A 19,185-nucleotide genomic window follows, 5' to 3' on the forward strand; every position below is an offset into this window, starting at 1 on the left:
CTTACAAAGATTTTCTTAAGAAAATACAGTAAAAGTGTTTGATTTTAACGGATCAGTTTTCTTTCAATGCGATGTACTGTGACATTATAAAGTGGTATATAGGTAGATATAATACTACTCTATAGATGTAAACACATTTGATGATACATCTGTGTGTTTGAAGTTGATTTTGACAGCCCGGACCAAGTCGGACCGAACACTTGTAAGACTGTTGAGAGTATGGGGAGAAGAGGTCTACTTTAACCAACGTGTCTGCTTTAAATACGATGAACAGTGACATTATTAAGTGGTATTTACTATGATTGCCCTTTTACATGTTACCTAGATCAGTGACGCTTACACACAGCTCCACTTTCTGGTTTTCAAGTGATTTACTCCGAATCACTTAATTATGGTGCACGTTCTTGGTTGATGATTGTTAATTAATGTCATGTGTGTGTGTTGCATCAATGATATGTAGGTATGGTCACCGATAATGGAGTAATTAGCCAATACAACTTTGGCCCGTCTTGGCCCGGCCCGGCCTGACCCGACTTTTAGGCAATCCCTTCTCCAATTAGTCGGATTGACAACTCAAAACGAGAAAGACGTATTACAAACGGAATTGCCGTACTTCGAACGGAATTGCCGAGTTACGACAGGGTGGAGTCAGACATAAATTTCAGTGTGTGTGCACACTGACCGGGTTGACTTCTCTTTGGAGGCATGATGTGTACAGCTCGGAGCCCTGAACTTGAATGAAGACTGACTCCAACGCGCTCGATATCCATAGGAGTCAGGCCAGGACGCGAATACACACGCACTTGGGACGAGATGAGGTCGTACTGCGAACGAGTTGGTTGGGTTAAGAATAAGTTAGAACTGGCTTGGACGTATTGTGAACGAGGTAGAACGAGGTTGAACAGGTTAAGAACGGGTTCAGAACGGCTACCGATGTCCTCAAACTGCTTCGAAACGTTGTCGAATGAGGTGAACAGGCTTTTTGAAACGATCTGAACTGGATACAAACGGACTGCAGACTGGCTAAGAACGAGATAGACATATTGAGGACTATGAATGCACAATGCCATTTAGAAAGTGGTCAATAGTAACAAATGTTATATTTGGGATAATACTTTCTTAGTCAAGTACAGATTCTCGTACTTTTTAGGGGTTGAGTCCCGTCCGGGATTCAAAGGGAGTATTGAGGACTGCTTATGAACCAACTAGCATCGTATTTTATGCCAAACTACACGTTCTACCGCGATCACAGCCCATTCTAGTATTTTGTTTAGAATGGGGTAGAACGGGATATAACTACTTTGGTGTGATGATAGCATTACCTTTCGGCTCCATAGTCTGTCCTGTTTTAAAATTGACTTTATTAGTCTTCGGATGTTAGTAAAAGAGGATAGTTAGTAACAAAAATATACGATATACAACGCATATTTGCACAACTATCACAAAACCATTCGACACTGACACCACATCAAACCCCGCGGTAGACTGGACACAGTTACGTGCTCACCGATTAGATAACCCCTCCCGACAGGGTGGGGATGGTGGTTCAAAGCGAAACAGACAACCCTGTCTTGTCTAATAAATGCTGGGCGGCACCTTTGATCTTGCCTCTAACCATGCATGAAGTAGGAGTAAACGATGATCAGGATGGCCTGGAAATAAACAAGATTCTATCTTGTTGCATATCAAGGTAGCAATTCATCGGTCACGGGGTTTTCTTATGGATATGTGCCCAGTGTATCCACAATTAACTAGCTGGAATATTTCATATCTACAAAAATGTATATGCGCCAGTGTCCATGGTTTATCAACACATGTATAATGCTTATTCACGCTTGGAGTGCCAGACTGAAATTGAACATTATGATAGCTAGCAGGGATAAAATAGGTCATAAGACGTGGCATATGAAGATCATACATAAATATGCAGCAGGCTAGATTATTTAAAGCAATTCAGTTCAAATATTGTGTTCAATAAAAGACAACGTTGATTTTTAACACACTTATTTTTGTATTAAACAAACTGTGGACTTTGAAGACATTTTCGCCTATTGTAATAACATCAAGGTAAAAATCATATCTTTCTCTGAAATCCACGGGCATAGTTGCTGTCAAACATAAGAACGTAATCAGGGTGGCCAGCTTTGACTTTTCATGTGCCTTAAAGTGAGTTTAAACATGTCAAAAGCGATTGACCCTACAATATAGGGTCATTTACTCCAACATTCTAACTGTCAATCGTCTTAACAGGACAATAATGTTTGTTATATATCGACGACCTGTCTCTATGTCGTAAGTTGTTAATTGGTAACTGCGGTCCAAATTTATCAACTTATTCATCTATTGTTGCAAACTTGACTGATTTGTTTACACAATAAAAATTCTAATTGATCATGCACTACTGAGGCAGTCAAGTACCTGAATAAGAAATATAAAAGCAGCCATGTTACATGTAGTCCCAAAAGCTGGCAATTATTTCGCCGCAATATAACTGAAAAAATGCTGATGTGACGTGACATATAAACTTACCCACAGACAATACATTTTTTCAGAGAGTGTAGCACAATTTTATCAAAGTTTTATTTACAATTTTAAAAACTATAATAATATGAATATTAAAATTCATCATCACTTTTCAAGTTTACTCAAATGTCACCAGTTTGAAGATGTCATAAATAAACAAGGATTCTAACTAAGTTTGATAGTCACAGGTTTATCCCCAATTTGCCAGCACAATGCAGAGGATTAACAGTTACTGGGAGTGAGCATGGTTTTACGCCGCTTTTAGCAGTTACTGTGTTTATACAAGCACAGAAGTCATGCCAAAATGCTCACAGTAGTTAGTGAGTAAACTCAATTGAGTATCCATCACAAACTTTGAAAGCTAACATGTGAATAAGGCACTTGCAGTGACCAATTAACACGTAATCAGTGAGATAATATAGAAATACTGGGAACGCTAAACAACTTCATTGTAAATAGACAAATACACCTGTGAATGGTCAAGGTTTTAAATACCGAGTGAAGCAAAGACGAGGTGCCAGCCTTCACTGGAAATGCTGTATGCTGCATGTCCTCCATCAACACCACCAGTGATCTTTTCGCGATTCCGAGCCTTGCGCATAACCATTGTCATGACCTGGTTGAGTGACTTCCTTCCATCAACGTGAAAGGATTACCCACAGAGAAAGAAAGGCTTAAAATCCTAAAGATATCCTATCCAAATGGTATAAGTACTCACAACCAATTTCCTCTAATAGTAAACTGTCACGTTTGGTATCCCCAACAATACTCACCATGGTCATTGGGCAAATGTAAAAATCACAAACCCTAACGAGATTCTGTCTACATGGTCACACCTGGTGATTGTGAAGATCCAAAATTCTATCAACAGTGAGACAAAATGGCTGTTCATATTCATTTCCAATATCCTCTTAGAATTAGTGATAAATGTTAAGTCCCACACAAAACTTTCTCTTAATAATTCTACAAAATACCAAACAGAAAGTGGGGTTTGGGAAAATTGGACATATTCCTACGTGAAATAATAAGACATAAGTAGTGGTGACTGTTCTATCACAATTGTATCTAAAGCATAAATTTGGCGAACGAAAAACGTTATATTTGCAGTCACCCTGAATGACTCACGTGGGCAAAACTTAAAACAAATATGTTCGCAATCCACAAACAATCACTTCATTAATGGTGAGCATTTACCAACCCGCGACAATCGTGTCAACTCGGGGATTCCCCTATCAATAAACTCACTTCTAAACTCACTACTGTTCTACTGTAGCCACAGTGGCTAGACTGGACCCTTGTGGAATGGTTCATGCCATAAAAGTCCAGCAACCGAAAACTAATTAAGACGGGCTCAAGGGGGGCACAGGTGGCCCAGTTGTCTAAGGCGCCATGATTCGCTGTGCAGAGTTGCGTCCCTTGGGCACGCCAGAAACCTATGATTGTGGGTTCGAATCCCGGTTCGCCCCGATTATGTTTCTAGGTTTGTCAGCACCATACCAGTGTTCGTGTGTTTAACCGAAGTGGTAAACGTCTGAGACCCGCATCACTTCGGGCTTTCCTCTCACATTAAGCTGACACGCCGTGATGTAACTGGAATACTGTTAAAAGCGGCGTTAAACCCAACTCACTCACTCACTCATTAACTCAAGATTCACATCTCACTGTTTTGATTTATCTCACCATCCATTTGATATATTTTCCAACTTCAATTGAAACCCGGTCCCATTTTACACGCATTGCACACGCGTGTGCAACGAGTGACTCAACCATGCTCAACGGGTTGCACAGGTGCTGCACACCCGTTGCACACGCGTGTTCAATGGGTGCTCAACATGTGTGCAACCCGTTGAGCACCCGTGTCACATGCGTGTTAGGGGAATGTACTTTTAGGCAGTAGTGTACCTGTGTTGACAATCCTGTGTTGTTGACATACCTGTATTGTTGACATACCTGTGTTGTTGACATATCTGCATTTTTGACATACCTGTGTTGTTGACATACCTGTGTTGTTGACAGGTATGGATGTGTGGGGGACAGATCTTCATCGTGACTTGTTCCCGCGTGGGTCATGTGTTCCGGAAAACGTCCCCCTACTCCTGGCCGGGCGGAGTTGCCAGGATCATCAACCACAACACCCAGCGCATCGTGGAGGTCTGGATGGACGAGTATAAAGAGTTCTTCTATAAGATAAATCCAGGTCTGTATAAGGAACTCTTTTATAAGATAAATCCAGGCCTGTATAAGGATTTCTTCTATAAGATAAATCCACATCAGTATAAGGAATTCTTCTATAAGATAAATCCACATCAGTATAAAGAGTTCTTTTATAAGATAAATCAAGGGCAGTACAAAGAAATCTTCTATAAGATAAATCCACATCAGTATAAGGAATTCTTCTATTAGATAAATCCAGATCTGTATAAAGAGTTGTTTTATAAGATAAATCCAGGTCAGTACAAGGAAATCTTCTATAAGATAAATCCACATCAGTATAAGGAGTTCTTCTATAAGATAAATCCAGGTCAGTATAAGGAGTTCTTCTATAAGATAAATCCTGGTCAGTACAAGGAACTCTTCTATAAGATAAATCCAGGTCAGTACAAGGAGTTCTTCTATAAGATAAATCCTGGTCTGTATAAGGAGTTCTTCTATAAGATAAATCCAGGTCTGTATAAAGAGTTCTTCTATAAGATAAATCCAGGTCTGTATAAAGAGTTCTTCTATAAGATAAATCAAGGTCAGTACAAGAAACTCTTCTATAAGATAAATCCAGGTCTGTATTAGGAGCTCTTCTATAAGATAAATCCAGGTCAGTACAAGGAGTTCTTCTATAAGATAAATCCAGGTCAGTAGAAGGAGCTCTTCTATTAGATAAATCCAGGTCAGTTAAGGAGTTCTTCTATAAGATTAATCCAGGCCTGTATAAAGAGTTTTTCTATAAGATAAATCCAGGTCTGAACAAGGAACTCTTCTATTAGATAAATCTAGGTCAGTATAAGGAGTTTTTCTATAAGATAAATCCAGGTCTGTATAAAGAGTTCTTCTATAAGATAAATCCAGGTCTGTATAAAGAGTTCTTCTATAAGATAAATCCTAGCTCACCCAAGCTAGATATACAGTTACAATTATTCTACATTTATTATCCCCCGCCACGAAGTGAGAGGGGGGATATAGGAATGGGTGCCGTCCGTCCGTCACATTTCGTTTCCGGAGCAGATCTTGAAAACCGTACCATATTTCTTCACCAAACTTGGCACATAGATAGATCTAGTGGTAAACTGGTGCCTTTTGATAGTTTGGGATTTAAAAAAAAATTATTTTTTGAGTTTCAATGGCACCGACTTTGATTTAGACTGAAAATGGCAGTAGTCCTCGTTTCCAGAGCAGATCTTGAAAACCGCACCATATTTCTTCACCAAACATGGCACATAGATAGGTCTAGTGGTAAACTGGTGCCTTTTGATAGTTTGGGATTTAATTTTTTTTATTTTTTGAGTTTCTATGGCACCGACTTTGATTTAGACTGAAAAATTGCGGTAGTCCTCGTTTCCGCGGCAGATCTTGAAAACTGTACCATATTTCTTCACCAAACTTGGCACATAGTTAGATCTAGTGGTGAACTGGTGCCTTTTGATAGTTTGAGATTTAAAAAAAAGTTATTTTTTCGAGTTTCCATGGCACCGACTTTGATTTAGACTGAAAATGGAGGAAGTCCTTGTTTCCGGAGCAGATCTTGAAAACCGTACCATATTTCTTCACCAAACTTGGCACATAGAAAGATCTAGTGGTGAACTGGTGCCTTTTGAAAGTTTGGGATTTTTAAAAAAATATATTTTTTGAGTTTCCATGGCAACAACTTTGATTTAGACTGAAAATGGCGGTAGTCCTCGTTTCCAGAGCAGATCTTGAAAACTGTACCATTTTTCTTCACAATATTTGGCACATTGATAGGTCTAGTGGTGAACTGGTGCCCTTGGATAGTTTTGGATTTTTTTTAAAAGTTATTTTTCGAGTTTCCATGGCAACGACTTTGATTTAGACTGAAAATGGAGGTAGTCCTCGTTTCTGGAGCAGATCTTGAAAAACGTACTATATTTCTTTACAAAAAGGCCCAGTGAACATAGTTCACAGGAGCTAATGCATTGCACACACCTGACGTGTCATAGTGGCAGGGGGATGTGAGTATTTCATGCTTGTTATACTTTAGCTCACCCTAGCTAGACATACAGATACAATTATTCTACAGTTATTCTACTTTAGCTCACCCTAGCTAGACATACAGTTACAATTATTCTACTGTTATTCTACTGTAGCTCACCCTAGCTAGATATACAGTTACAATTACTCTACAGTTATTCTACTTAGCCCACCCTAGCTAGATGTACAGTTACAATTATTCAACCGTTATTCTACTTTAGCTCACCCTAGCTAGATATACAGTTACAATTATTCCACAGTTATTCTGCTTTAGCTCACCCTAGCTAGATAAACGTTTCAATTATTCTAGTTATTCTACTTTAGCTCACCCTAGCTAGATAAACAGTTACAATTATTCTACAGTTATTCTACTTTAGCTCACTCTAGCTAGACATACAGTTACAATTATTCTACCGTTATTCTACTTAGCTCACCCTAGCTAGATATACAGTTACAATTATTCAACCGTTATTCTACTTTAGCTCACCCTAGCTAGATATACAGTTACAATTATTCCACAGTTATTCTGCTTTAGCTCACCCTAGCTAGATAAACGTTTCAATTATTCTAGTTATTCTACTTTAGCTCACCCTAGCTAGATAAACAGTTACAATTATTCTACAGTTATTCTACTTTAGCTCACTCTAGCTAGACATACAGTTACAATTATTCTACCGTTATTCTACTTAGCTCACCCTAGCTAGATGTACAGTTACAATTATTCTACAGTTATTCTACTTTAGCTCACCCTAGCTAGATGTACAGTTACAATTATTCAACTGTTATTCTACTTTAGCTCACCCTAGCTAGATATACAGTTACAATTATTCCACAGTTATTCTACTTTAGCTCACCCTAGCTAGATATTCGTTTCAATTATTCTACAGTTATTCTACTTTAGCTCACCCTAGCTAGATAAACAGTTACAATTATTCTACAGTTATTCTACTTTAGCTCACTCTAGCTAGACATACAGTTACAATTATTCTACAGTTATTCTACTTTAGCTCACCCTAGCTAGATAAACAGTTACAATTATTCTACAGTTATTCTACTTTAGCTCACTCTAGCTAGATAAACAGTTACAATTATTCTACAGTTATTCTACTTAAGCTCACCCTAGCTAGATATACGTTTCAATTATTCTACAGTTATTCTACTTTAGCTCACCCTAGCTAGATATACAGTTACAATTATTCCACAGTTATTCTACTTTAGCTCACCCTAGCTAGACATACAGTTACAATTATTCTACCGTTATTCTGGGGGCGGTCGGGTAGCCTAGTGGTTAAAGCGTTCGCTCGTCACGCCGAAGACCCGGGTTTGATTCCCGACATGGGTACAATGTGTGAAGCCCATTTCTGGTGTCCCCCGCCGTGATATTGCTGGAATATTGCTTAAAGCGGCGTAAAACCAAACTCACTCACTCACTCACTACCGTTATTCTACTTTAGCTCACCCTAGCTAGATATAGTTACAATTATTCTACTTTAGCTCACCCTAGCTAGACATACAGTTACAATTATTCTACCGTTATTCTACTTTAGCTCACCCTAGCTAGACATACAGTTACAATTATTCTACCGTTATTCTACTTTAGCTCACCCTAGCTAGATATACAGTTACAATTATTCTACCGTTATTCTACTTTAGCTCACCCTAGCTAGATATACAGTTACAATTATTCTACCGTTATTCTGCTTTAGCTCACTCTAGCTAGATAAACAGTTACATTTATTCTACTGTTATTCTACTTTAGCTCACCCTTGCTAGATATACAGTTACAATTATTCTACTGTTATTCTACTGTAGCTCACCCTAGCTAGATGTACAGTTACAATTATTCTTCAGTTATTCTACATTAGCTAACCCGGGGTTTGGTGGTTTAGGTGTGAAGAGCACGGACTATGGGGACATCTCCGAGCGACAGGAACTGAGGAAGAGGATGAAGTGTCACAGTTTCCGCTGGTACCTGGAAAACATCTACCCAGAGTCCCAGATGCCCATTGATTTCTACTCCCTTGGTGAGGTAAGTGTCTACTCCCTTGGTGAGGTAAGTGTCTACTCCCTTGGTGAGGTAAGTGTCTACTCCCTTGGTGAGGTAAGTGTCTACTCCCTTGGTGAGGTAAGTGTCTACTCCCTTGGTGAGGTAAGTGTCTACTCCCTTGGTTAGGTAAGTGTCTACTCCCTTGGTGAGGTAAGTGTCTACTCCATGGACAAGATTGGACTCCTCATAGGTTTAGGTTCAGAGACCATACCTGACTAGTACCCTTTTATTTTGTGATAAATGATGCAAAAAATCACGTCTTACACTTAGGATTACAAATTCTGTGCGTATGAAAACTATTTGCTATGGATTTTATGCTTTATCGTCAAGACTTTGAGTCAGACTAACCAAAAGAAATGACTTCACTTGTCACTTATTTGTTTGTTGCCACCATTTCTCAGTTACTGTTTTAACGGAAAAGGTGTCAATTAACTAATGTCAGTTCATTACGTATTTATAGATCCAGTGTGCACAGTAGTTGTGAAATGTTCTCTTGCCATGCACAATCCGTGTTATCCGTGCCAATAGAAGGTGTATTTCATGTCTGCCATTCAGCGATTCCATACCGTGTCCATGGACAAGATTGGCCTCCACACTCGCAGTTGCTGGTCCACTCTCTGTTAGAGTCACAGCCAGTGTTGCATCTTCTTGTGTTTCAGATTCGAAACAAGGAAACCAGCTCATGTATTGACACAATGGGCCGGAAGAGTGGCGAGAAGGTTGGCATGGTGACATGTCATGGCATGGGAGGCAATCAGGTACTTTGTCTTTATCATTGGAGGAAATCTGTGAACAGTTTTGACTATCTTCATTTTCATGTTTTATCCCATATCACGACCCCTAACACATCTCTCCACCTCCATCACAGCCCCTAACACACCTCTCCACCTCCTCCCAGATCACTGCCCCTAACAAATCTCTCCACCTCCATCGCAGCCACTAACACATCTCTCCACCTCCATCACAGCCCCTAACACACCTCTCCACCTCCTCCCAGATTACTGCCCCTAACAAATCTCTCCACCTCCATCACAGCCACTAACACAACTCTCCACCTCCATCACAGCCCCTAACACATCTCTCCACCTCCTCCCATATCACAGCCACTAACACATCTCTCCACCTCCATCACAGCCCCTAACACACCTCTTCACCTCCTCCCAGATCACTGCCCCTAACAAATCTCTCCACCTCCATCACAGCCACTTACACAACTCTCCACCTCCATCACAGCCCCTAACACATCTCTCCACCTCCATCACAGCCACTAACACATCTCTCCACCTCCTCCCATATCACAGCCACTAACACATCTCTCCACCTCCATCACAGCCACTAACACATCTCTCCACCTCCTCCCATATCACAGCCACTAACACATCTCTCCACCTCCTCCCAGATCACAGCCACTAACACATCTCTCCACCTCCTCCCAGATCACAGCCACTAACACAACTCTCCACCTCCATCACAGCCCCTAACACATCTCTCCACCTCCATCACAGCCACTAACTCATCTCTCCACCTCCATCACAGCCACTAACTCATCTCTCCACCTCCATCACAGCCACTAACACATCTCTCCACCTCCATCACAGCCACTAACTCATCTCTCCACCTCCATCACAGCCACTAACACATCTCTCCACCTCCATCACAGCCACTAACACATCTCTCCACCTCCATCACAGCCACTAACACATCTCTCCACCTCCATCACAGCCACTAACTCATCTCTCCACCTCCATCACAGCCACTAACAAATCTCTCCACCTCCTCCCATGTCACAGCCACTAACACATCTCTCCACCTCCATCACAGCCACTAACACATCTCTCCACCTCCATCACAGCCACTAACACATCTCTCCACCTTCTCCCATGTCACAGCCACTAACACATCTCTCCACCTCCATCACAGCCACTAACACATCTCTCCACCTCCATCACAGCCACTAACACATCTCTCCATCTACATCACAGCCACTAACACATCTCTCCACCTCCATCACAGCCACTAACACATCTCTCCACCTCCATCACAGCCACTAACACATCTCTCCACCTCCATCACAGCCACTAACACATCTCTCCACCTCCTCCCATATCACAGCCCCTAACACAACTCTCCACCTCCTCCCAGATCACGACCCCTAACACAACTTCCCACCTCCGTCCTCCTGTCCAGAATATGTTAGCCGTTAAACATTGCTCTGTTTATAGAGAGTGTAAGTTTCCGTGCACAATATTCTGTTATGACATATAGTTAGTTTTACCTTTTCCTTTCTTGCAGAAGGTTGTGTGCTCTGCTATCAAGTTTACTTATTTGTTTAAATTACTTGCTTGCATGGATCATTAAAGAAACGGATGAACTCTCTTGTCACTTATGAACAGCAGAGTTGTCATGTTCATTGGTTCAGAGGCTGCACATATCCTACTCAAAGTTTGCTAAGGTTCACCACTTTAAAAGGTGATGTGTCAATTTGTATGCATCTGTTGAAATAGCCAAAGACAGTATTGCATGAAGACAAGTTTTATGAACAAAGGTCTGTTGTCATGTGCCACATAATGCCAACAAACAAAATGCATCCAAAATGAGGCTATCTGACCAAAGTGGAAACATAAAAAAATCACAAAAACAAATTCATTGTCGAAAACAACACCTCTCAGTAGCGTGTACCGTATGTGATCCACGTGGTGCGATCAAAGCCTGGTCTCATCTCATGCTCCCAGTAATGTTACCAAGGGAACATTGTTCAACTCTTCAGTCGGAGCATTGCCGAGTTCCTGTTGAGTTGCCCAAATGGAGGACAGGGTGTCGTGAGACGGCAATCTGCACCTTGTTGCACATGTTAGATAGGGTGGAGGTTTGGATCATCAAAACTTGATCTTTAGCAAACTTTGAGTGGCATAGTTCAAGTGGATCACTCATGTGATATGCTAGTTTGTATTTTTGTAGCCCCGACCTAAAAGGGCAGGGTTATATAGTTATACCAAGGAATTTCGTCCATCCGTCCATCCTTCCGAGGACATTTTTTTGTGCAACCTGTTACTTGAAAACTTTTTAGTAGATTCTTTTCAAACTTGATGAACTCTTTCTATTCCATTAGGAGAGGTGCACCGCGATGTTTGATTTCAATATTTAGATTTTCTGAAAAAATACAGCTATTTTTCATTTTTTTACTTGAATGTTTTACTTCAACATTGCGACCTATAACTTGAAAACTACTTCATAGATTCAATTTGAGGTACAGTTTCTATACCAATAGGAGCAGTGCAGTGCAAAGTTTGATTTTATTAACTGGATTTTCTGAGAAATTTTTTTTAATGTTTTGAACTTGGAAATACTTTCATACCCCTTTCATATTTATTTTTATTGTTTTATGTTTCCATGGAAACAAAGATTGATTAATGCCGTTGAGATTGAAGACCCAATTTCTGAAGCTTGATTTCAAAGACATGAAGAGTTGAAGGGATTGGAGCAGTGGAGGAGAGATGTAGGACTTGTGATTTTAGGGATTGCTTTTATTGAGGATTCCTGTAATGTCAAACCTTTCAATAACTTTGATTTCAACACACAAAATCTCTGAAGCTGAAAGTTTGAATGGATAAATACAACCAATAGAATAGATACACCCAATATAATAGATACAACCAATAGAATAGATACAACCAGTAGAATAGATGCAACCAGTAGAATAGATACAACCAGTAGAATAGATACAATGAGTAGAATAATAAATACAACCAGTAGAATAGATACACCCAATATAATAGATACAACCAATAGAATAGATACAACCAGTAGAATAGATACAACCAGTAGAATAGATGCAACCAGTAGAATAGATGCAACCAGTAGAATAGATACAACCAGTAGAATAAAAAATACAACCAGTAGAATAGATACGCCCAATAGAATAGATATACCCAATATAATAGATACAACCAAAAGAATAGATACAACCAGTAGAATAGATACACCCAATAGAATAGATATACCCAATATAATAGATACAACCAAAAGAATAGATACAACCAGTAGAATAGATACACCCAATAGAATAAATACACCCAATATAATAGATATACCCAATATAATAGATACAACCAAAAGAATAGATACAACCAATATAATAGATATACCCAATAGAATAGATACAGCCAAAAGAATACATACCACCAATAGAATAGATACACCCAATATAATAGATACAGCCAAAAGAATACATACCACCAATAGAATAGATACAACCAATAGAATAGATACAACCAGTAGAATAGATACAACCAGTAGAATAGATGCAACCAGTAGAATAGATGCAACCAGTAGAATAGATACAACCAGTAGAATAAAAAATACAACCAGTAGAATAGATACGCCCAATAGAATAGATATACCCAATATAATAGATACAACCAAAAGAATAGATACAACCAGTAGAATAGATACACCCAATAGAATAGATACACCCAATAGAATAGATACACCCAATAGAATAAATACACCCAATAGAATAGATACAACCAATAGAATAGATACAACCAGTAGAATAGATACCACCAATAGAATGGATACAACCAATAGAATAGATACAACCAAAAGAATAGATACCACCAATAGAATGAATACACCCAATAGAATAGATACAACCAGTAGAATAGATACCACCAATATAATGGATACAACCAATAGAATAGATAAAACCAAAAGAATACATACCACCAATAGAATAAATACACCCAATAGAATAGATACCACCAATAGAATAAATACCACCATAGAATAGATACACCCAATATAATAGATACACCCAATATAATAGATACACCCATAGAATAGATACAACCAGTAGAATAGATACCACCAATAGAATAAATACACCCAATATAATAGATACAACCAATAGAATAGATACAACCAGTAGAATAGATACAACCAGTAGAATAGATACGCCCAATATAATAGATACAACCAGTAGAATAAATACCACCAAAAGGATAAATACCACTAATTGGATAAATACAACCAATAGAATGAATACAACCCATTGGATAAATACAACCAATAGAATAGAATCCCAATCTCTGTCTCGGCGCGGACTTCATGGCAGCCCTATTGAGCCTATATTTTGTTTTATTATAACTTTTTATCAAACAGTTTTCACTCCATCATGATCTTGATCCAGATTCTGATGTCAGCATGGAATGTATTGGACAAATTGTTAAGTGTTAAAGGCTGTCATCCCCACGAGATTTTATACATTGGATGAGGGAGCAGCATGACTGTCTTGAGCATTAGATTTCAGATAGCTAATCAAAAACCAGAAGTGTTATCACATATGTTCACGGAAAAGCCCGGTGATCTTAAAAGCCAATCACAATGATTTGGGGGTAAAATTATCTTATCGTAATTCAGTCATTGTTGGGTATTTTGACCAGCATGAACAGTTTAGACAGCTGATCCTTGACCTGTGTGATGTGAGATTACAAAATGTCTTAGCCAGGTGAGCTAAAGTGCCAATGACCATGACTTGGTGGCAGAAATAGGTTTTTGTGAGTATTAAAGGCATGCATTGACAAACATCCAGGACCCACTTGCACTGAGGATTTAGCACCAATACAATTGTAGCTCATAATAGGCACCCCAGGGGATGCCAGGTAAGATTTATCCCTGTGCTGGTCATAAGAGGTGACCAAATGGATCAGTTGGTCATGTTCACTGACTTTGTTGATTGCCTGTAATTGTACGTACCCCTTGGCGTGGATCGCTGCTAACAATATCGACCACTGGATCGTCTGGTCCAGGCTCAGTTATATACAGGATGCCGCCATGGCTGGAATATTGCTGTTTTTGATGTTAAACAACAAACAAACTACTTGCAACAGTTGTACTGCTAACATTGTTATGTGCAATTGGCCTTCAGGCAAACAAACCCATCCTGAAGCTTCGACTGTCACAAGTAAACGTAAGGGAGTTGAGGCTATGTGGTCCACGACTGTTTGTGGCTGTGTGGATCGAGTCCCTGGTCCACAACTGTTTGTGGCTGTGTGGATCGAGTCCCTAGTCCATGACTGTTTGTGTGTGTATTGATCGGGTCCCTGGTCCATGACTGTTTGTGGCTGTGTGGATTGAGTCCCTGGTCCACAACTGTTTGTGGCTGTGTGGATCTAGTCCCTGGCCCATGACTGTTTGTGGCTGTGTGGATCGGGTCCCTGGTCCATGACTGTTTGTTGCTGTGTGGATCGAGTCCCTGGTCCATGACTGTAGCTGTGTGGATCGGGTCCCTGGTCCATGACTGTTTGTGGCTGTGTTGAATCGTGTCGACAACTGTTTGTGGCTGTGTGGATCGAGTCCCTGGTCCATGACTGTTTGTGGCTGTGTGGATCTAGTCCCTGGTCCATGACTGTTTGTGTCTGTGTGGATCGGGTCCCTGGTCCATGACTGTTTGTGGCTGTGTGGATCTAGTCCCTGGTCCATGACTGTTTGTGTCTGTGTGGATCGGGTCCCTGGTCCATGACTGTTTGTGGCTGTGTGGATCTGGTCCCTGGTCCATGACTGTTTGTGTCTGTGTGGATCGGGTCCCTGGTCCATGACTGTTTGTTGCTGTGTGGATCGGGTCCCTGGTCCATGACTGTTTGTGGCTGTGTGGATCTAGTCCCTGGTCCATGACTGTTTGTGTCTGTGTGGATCGGGTCCCTGGTCCATGACTGTTTGTTGCTGTGTGGATCGAGTCCCTGGTCCATGACTGTTTGTGGCTGTGTGGATCGGGTCCCTGGTCCATGACTGTTTGTGGCTGTGTGGATCTGGTCCCTGGTCCATGTTTCATGAAGAAGGCTGTGTGGATCTGGTCCCTGGTCCATGACTGTTTGTGGCTGTGTGGATTGAGTCCCTGGCCCATGACTGTTTGTGGCTGTGTGGATCTGGTCCCTGGTCCATGACTGTTTGTGGCTGTGTGGATTGAGTCCCTGGTCCATGACTGTTTGTGGCTGTGTGGATCTGGTCCCTGGTCCATGACTGTTTGTGGCTGTGTGGATTGAGTCCCTGGTCCATGACTGTTTGTGGCTGTGTGGATTGAGTCCCTGGTCCATGACTGTTTGTGGCTGTGTGGATTGAGTCCCTGGTCCATGACTGTTTGTGGCTGTGTGGATCTAGTCCCTGGTCCACGACTGTTTGTGGCTGTGTGGATCAAGTCCCTGGTCCACGACTGTTTGTGGCTGTGTGGATTGGGTCCCTGGTCCATGACTCTTTATTGCTTCGTGGATCGGGTCGACGACTGTTTGTGGCCGAGTGGATTGGGCCCACTACTGTTTGTTGCTGTGTGGAATCGGGTCGACGACTGTTTGTGGCTGTGTTGAATCGTGTCGACAACTGTTTGTGGCTGTGTGGATCTGGTCCCTGGTCCATGACTGTTTGTGGCTGTGTGGATTGAGTCCCTGGTCCATGACTGTTTGTGGCTGTGTGGATTGAGTCCCTGGTCCATGACTGTTTGTGGCTGTGTGGATCTGGTCCCTGGTCCATGACTGTTTGTGGCTGTGTTGAATCGTGTCGACAACTGTTTGTGGCTGTGTGGATCGGGTCCCTGGTCCATGACTTTTTATGGCTGTGTGGATCTAGTCCCTGCTCCACGACTGTTTGTGGCTGTGTGGATCGGGTCCCTGTTCCATGACTGTTTGTGGCTGTGTGGATCTGGTCCCTGGTCCATGTTTCATGAAGAAGGCTGTGTGGATCAGGTCCCTGGTCCATGTTTCATGAAGAAGGCTGTATCATGTGCTAACATCATTCTGTTCCAGGTGTTTTCTTATACCAAAAAGAAAGCTCTCCAGACGGATGACCTGTGTTTGGATGTCTCCTCGGTGACCGGCCCTGTCAAACTATTTCAGTGCCACGGGCTGGGGGGCAACCAAAAGTGGGAATATGATTTAGAGGTATTGTTACTGCTTGCATCGCTCCGTAGTCTGCAGAATGCGTCCATATGAATGTCTGCGAGGGAAATCCTATATATGTAAAGGGAGGCAACTCTGTCGGGGAATGTTTTGATTTGTCAGTCTGGTATGTTTCGATCACAGAGCAACACCAGTAATCGGTGACTCCTGTTTGTGTCAGTAATCATTCATATGATGCATTCTGCTGACTCTACGTGTACCGAGATGCACAATGGGCAAACAACTCTGTTACTGTTTCTGACTAACAGTACTGTCATTTACTGCTGTTAATCAAATTTAGGTACATATAGGTATGTTCAGTCATTATGGTGAATCCTGACAAGGTATTGGTGGTCTGGGATGTGATGGAGTTGTCTGCCCCTGTCTGTGTCTCACTGCATGCGGCTACAACGGGTGTTGTTTCTAACCATTCTGTTCCTTTCAGCTGGACGAGGGCGCTGCCTCCTGTGTGATGCACTTGCATGACCTGTATGGCTGTATGTCTCATTGTCAGTAAATGTTTGTTTTTGATGACCGACTAGGTGTTTGCTTATACGAAGAAGAAACTCATTATGACGGATGAGAATATGTGTGTCCAGGCGCACGGCTCATCTGCTGTGTATTTTGCACGATGCGATGCTGACAACGTCCATTGGGAATATAGTCAACAGGTAGTACAGTATGTTTGAGTTATTAGTAGTTGGAAGTGTATAGCTGACCACACCCAGACTAAAGGTAGTGCCACATATATATGCAAGGTATGGATAGTTTGCAGTGCACACACTCAAGCAGTGAGTTCAAAGGCAGCACTAGATAGTTGGAAGTTTAGGAAGAGCTACTGTAGGTCACTAAGAGCACTGGATAGTTGAGGTCACAAAGAACACTGGATAGTTGAGGTCACTAAGAGCACTGGATAGTTGAGGTCACTAAGAACACTGGATAGTTGAGGTCACTAAGAACACTGGATAGTTGAGGTCACTAAGAGCACTAGATAGTTGGTCACTAAGAGCACTGGATAGTTGAGGTCACTAAGTGCACTGGATAGTTGAGGTCACTAAGAGCACTAGAAAGTTGAGGTCAATAAGTGCACTGGATAGTTGAGGTCACTAAGAGCACTGGATAGTTGAAGTATTGGTAGAACCGCTGTAGGTCACTGAGAGCATTGGATGGTTGAAGTGTAGGTAGAACCGCTGTAAGTCAACAAGAGCTCTGGATGGTTACGTGTTGGTAGAACCGCTGTAGATCACTAAGAGCACTGGATGGTTGAAGTGTTGGTAGAACCGCTGTAGGTCACTAAGAGCTCTGGATGGTTGAAGTGTTGATAGAACTGCTATAAGTCACTAAGAGCACTGGATGGTTGAAGTGTTGGTAGAACTGCTGTAGGTCACTGAGAGCACTGGATGGTTGAAGTGTTGATAGAACTGTCTTAGGTCACTAAGAGCATTGGATGGTTGAAGTGTTGATAGGACTGCTATAAGTCACTAAGAGCACTGGATGGTTGAAGTGTTGGTAGAACTGCTGTAGGTCACTAAGAGCACTGGATGGTTGAAGTGTTGATAGAACTGCTATAAGTCACTAAGAGCTCTGGATGGTTGAAGTGATGGTAGAACTGCTGTAGGTCACTAAGAGCACTGGATGGTTGAAGTGTTGATAGAACTGTCTTAGGTCACTAAGAGCATTGGATGGTTGAAGTGTTGATAGGACTGCTATAAGTCACTAAGAGCACTGGATGGTTGAAGTGTTGGTAGAACTGCTGTAGGTCACTAAGAGCACTGGATGGTTGAAGTGTTGATAGAACTGCTATAAGTCACTAAGAGCTCTGGATGGTTGAAGTGATGGTAGAACTGCTGTAGGTCACTAAGAGCACTGGATGGTTGAAGTGTTGATAGAACTGCTATAAGTCACTAAGAGCATTGGATGGTTGAAGTGTTGGTAGAACCGCTGTAGGTCACTGAGAGCATTGGATGGTTGAAGTGTAGGTAGAACCGCTGTAAGTCAACAAGAGCTCTGGATGGTTACGTGTTGGTAGAACCGCTGTAGATCACTAAGAGCACTGGATGGTTGAAGTGTTGGTAGAACCGCTGTAGGTCACTAAGAGCTCTGGATGGTTGAAGTGTTGATAGAACTGCTATAAGTCACTAAGAGCACTGGATGGTTGAAGTGTTGGTAGAACAGCTGTAGGTCACTGAGAGCATTGGATGGTTGAAGTGTTGGTAGAACCGCTGTAAGTCACTAAGAGCATTGGATGGTTGAAGTGTTGATAGAACTGCTATAAGTCACTAAGAGCACTGGATGGTTGAAGTGTTGGTAGAACTGCTGTAGGTCACTAAGAGCACTGGATGGTTGAAGTGTTGATAGAACTGTCTTAGGTCACTAAGAGCATTGGATGGTTGAAGTGTTGATAGGACTGCTATAAGTCACTAAGAGCACTGGATGGTTGAAGTGTTGGTAGAACTGCTGTAGGTCACTAAGAGCACTGGATGGTTGAAGTGT

The 19,185-nt window shown here is 41.5% G+C and overlaps 2 protein-coding genes across 6 annotated transcripts in view; both read left to right on the forward strand.

Moving 5' to 3' along the window:
* The window catches only part of LOC124126331 (polypeptide N-acetylgalactosaminyltransferase 13-like), a 105,317-nt gene that overhangs the window by 75,232 nt on the left and 10,900 nt on the right, over positions 1-19,185 (forward strand). For 4 of the 5 annotated variants that reach the window (XR_006859767.2, XR_006859768.2, XM_046489730.2 and 1 more), the window contains exons 10-13: positions 4,540-4,720; positions 8,610-8,749; positions 9,427-9,525; positions 16,561-16,695. Coding sequence is in view for 3 of the 5 variants with exons in the window: in XM_046489730.2 (XP_046345686.1) it covers positions 4,540-4,720; positions 8,610-8,749; positions 9,427-9,525; positions 16,561-16,695 (555 nt within the window). In the remaining 2 variants the exon portion in view is untranslated. Of the gene's footprint in view, positions 1-4,539; positions 4,721-8,609; positions 8,750-9,426; positions 9,526-16,560; positions 16,696-17,234; positions 17,364-19,185 lie in introns of all 5 variants that reach the window. The other variant, XM_046489732.2, reaches the window with a different exon arrangement.
* On the forward strand, positions 12,052-16,554 carry LOC125377572. The gene is made up of 2 exons (XM_048391504.1): positions 12,052-16,459; positions 16,501-16,554. The coding sequence occupies exon 1, from the start codon at positions 12,492-12,494 to the stop codon at positions 13,554-13,556; it is 1,065 nt and encodes a 354-aa protein (XP_048247461.1). The 5' UTR covers positions 12,052-12,491; the 3' UTR covers positions 13,557-16,459; positions 16,501-16,554.

The sequence above is a fragment of the Haliotis rufescens genome, unplaced genomic scaffold (assembly GCF_023055435.1).
Source record: "Haliotis rufescens isolate VD_foot unplaced genomic scaffold, xgHalRufe1.0.p SCAF_10, whole genome shotgun sequence".
NCBI lineage: Eukaryota > Metazoa > Mollusca > Gastropoda > Lepetellida > Haliotidae > Haliotis > Haliotis rufescens.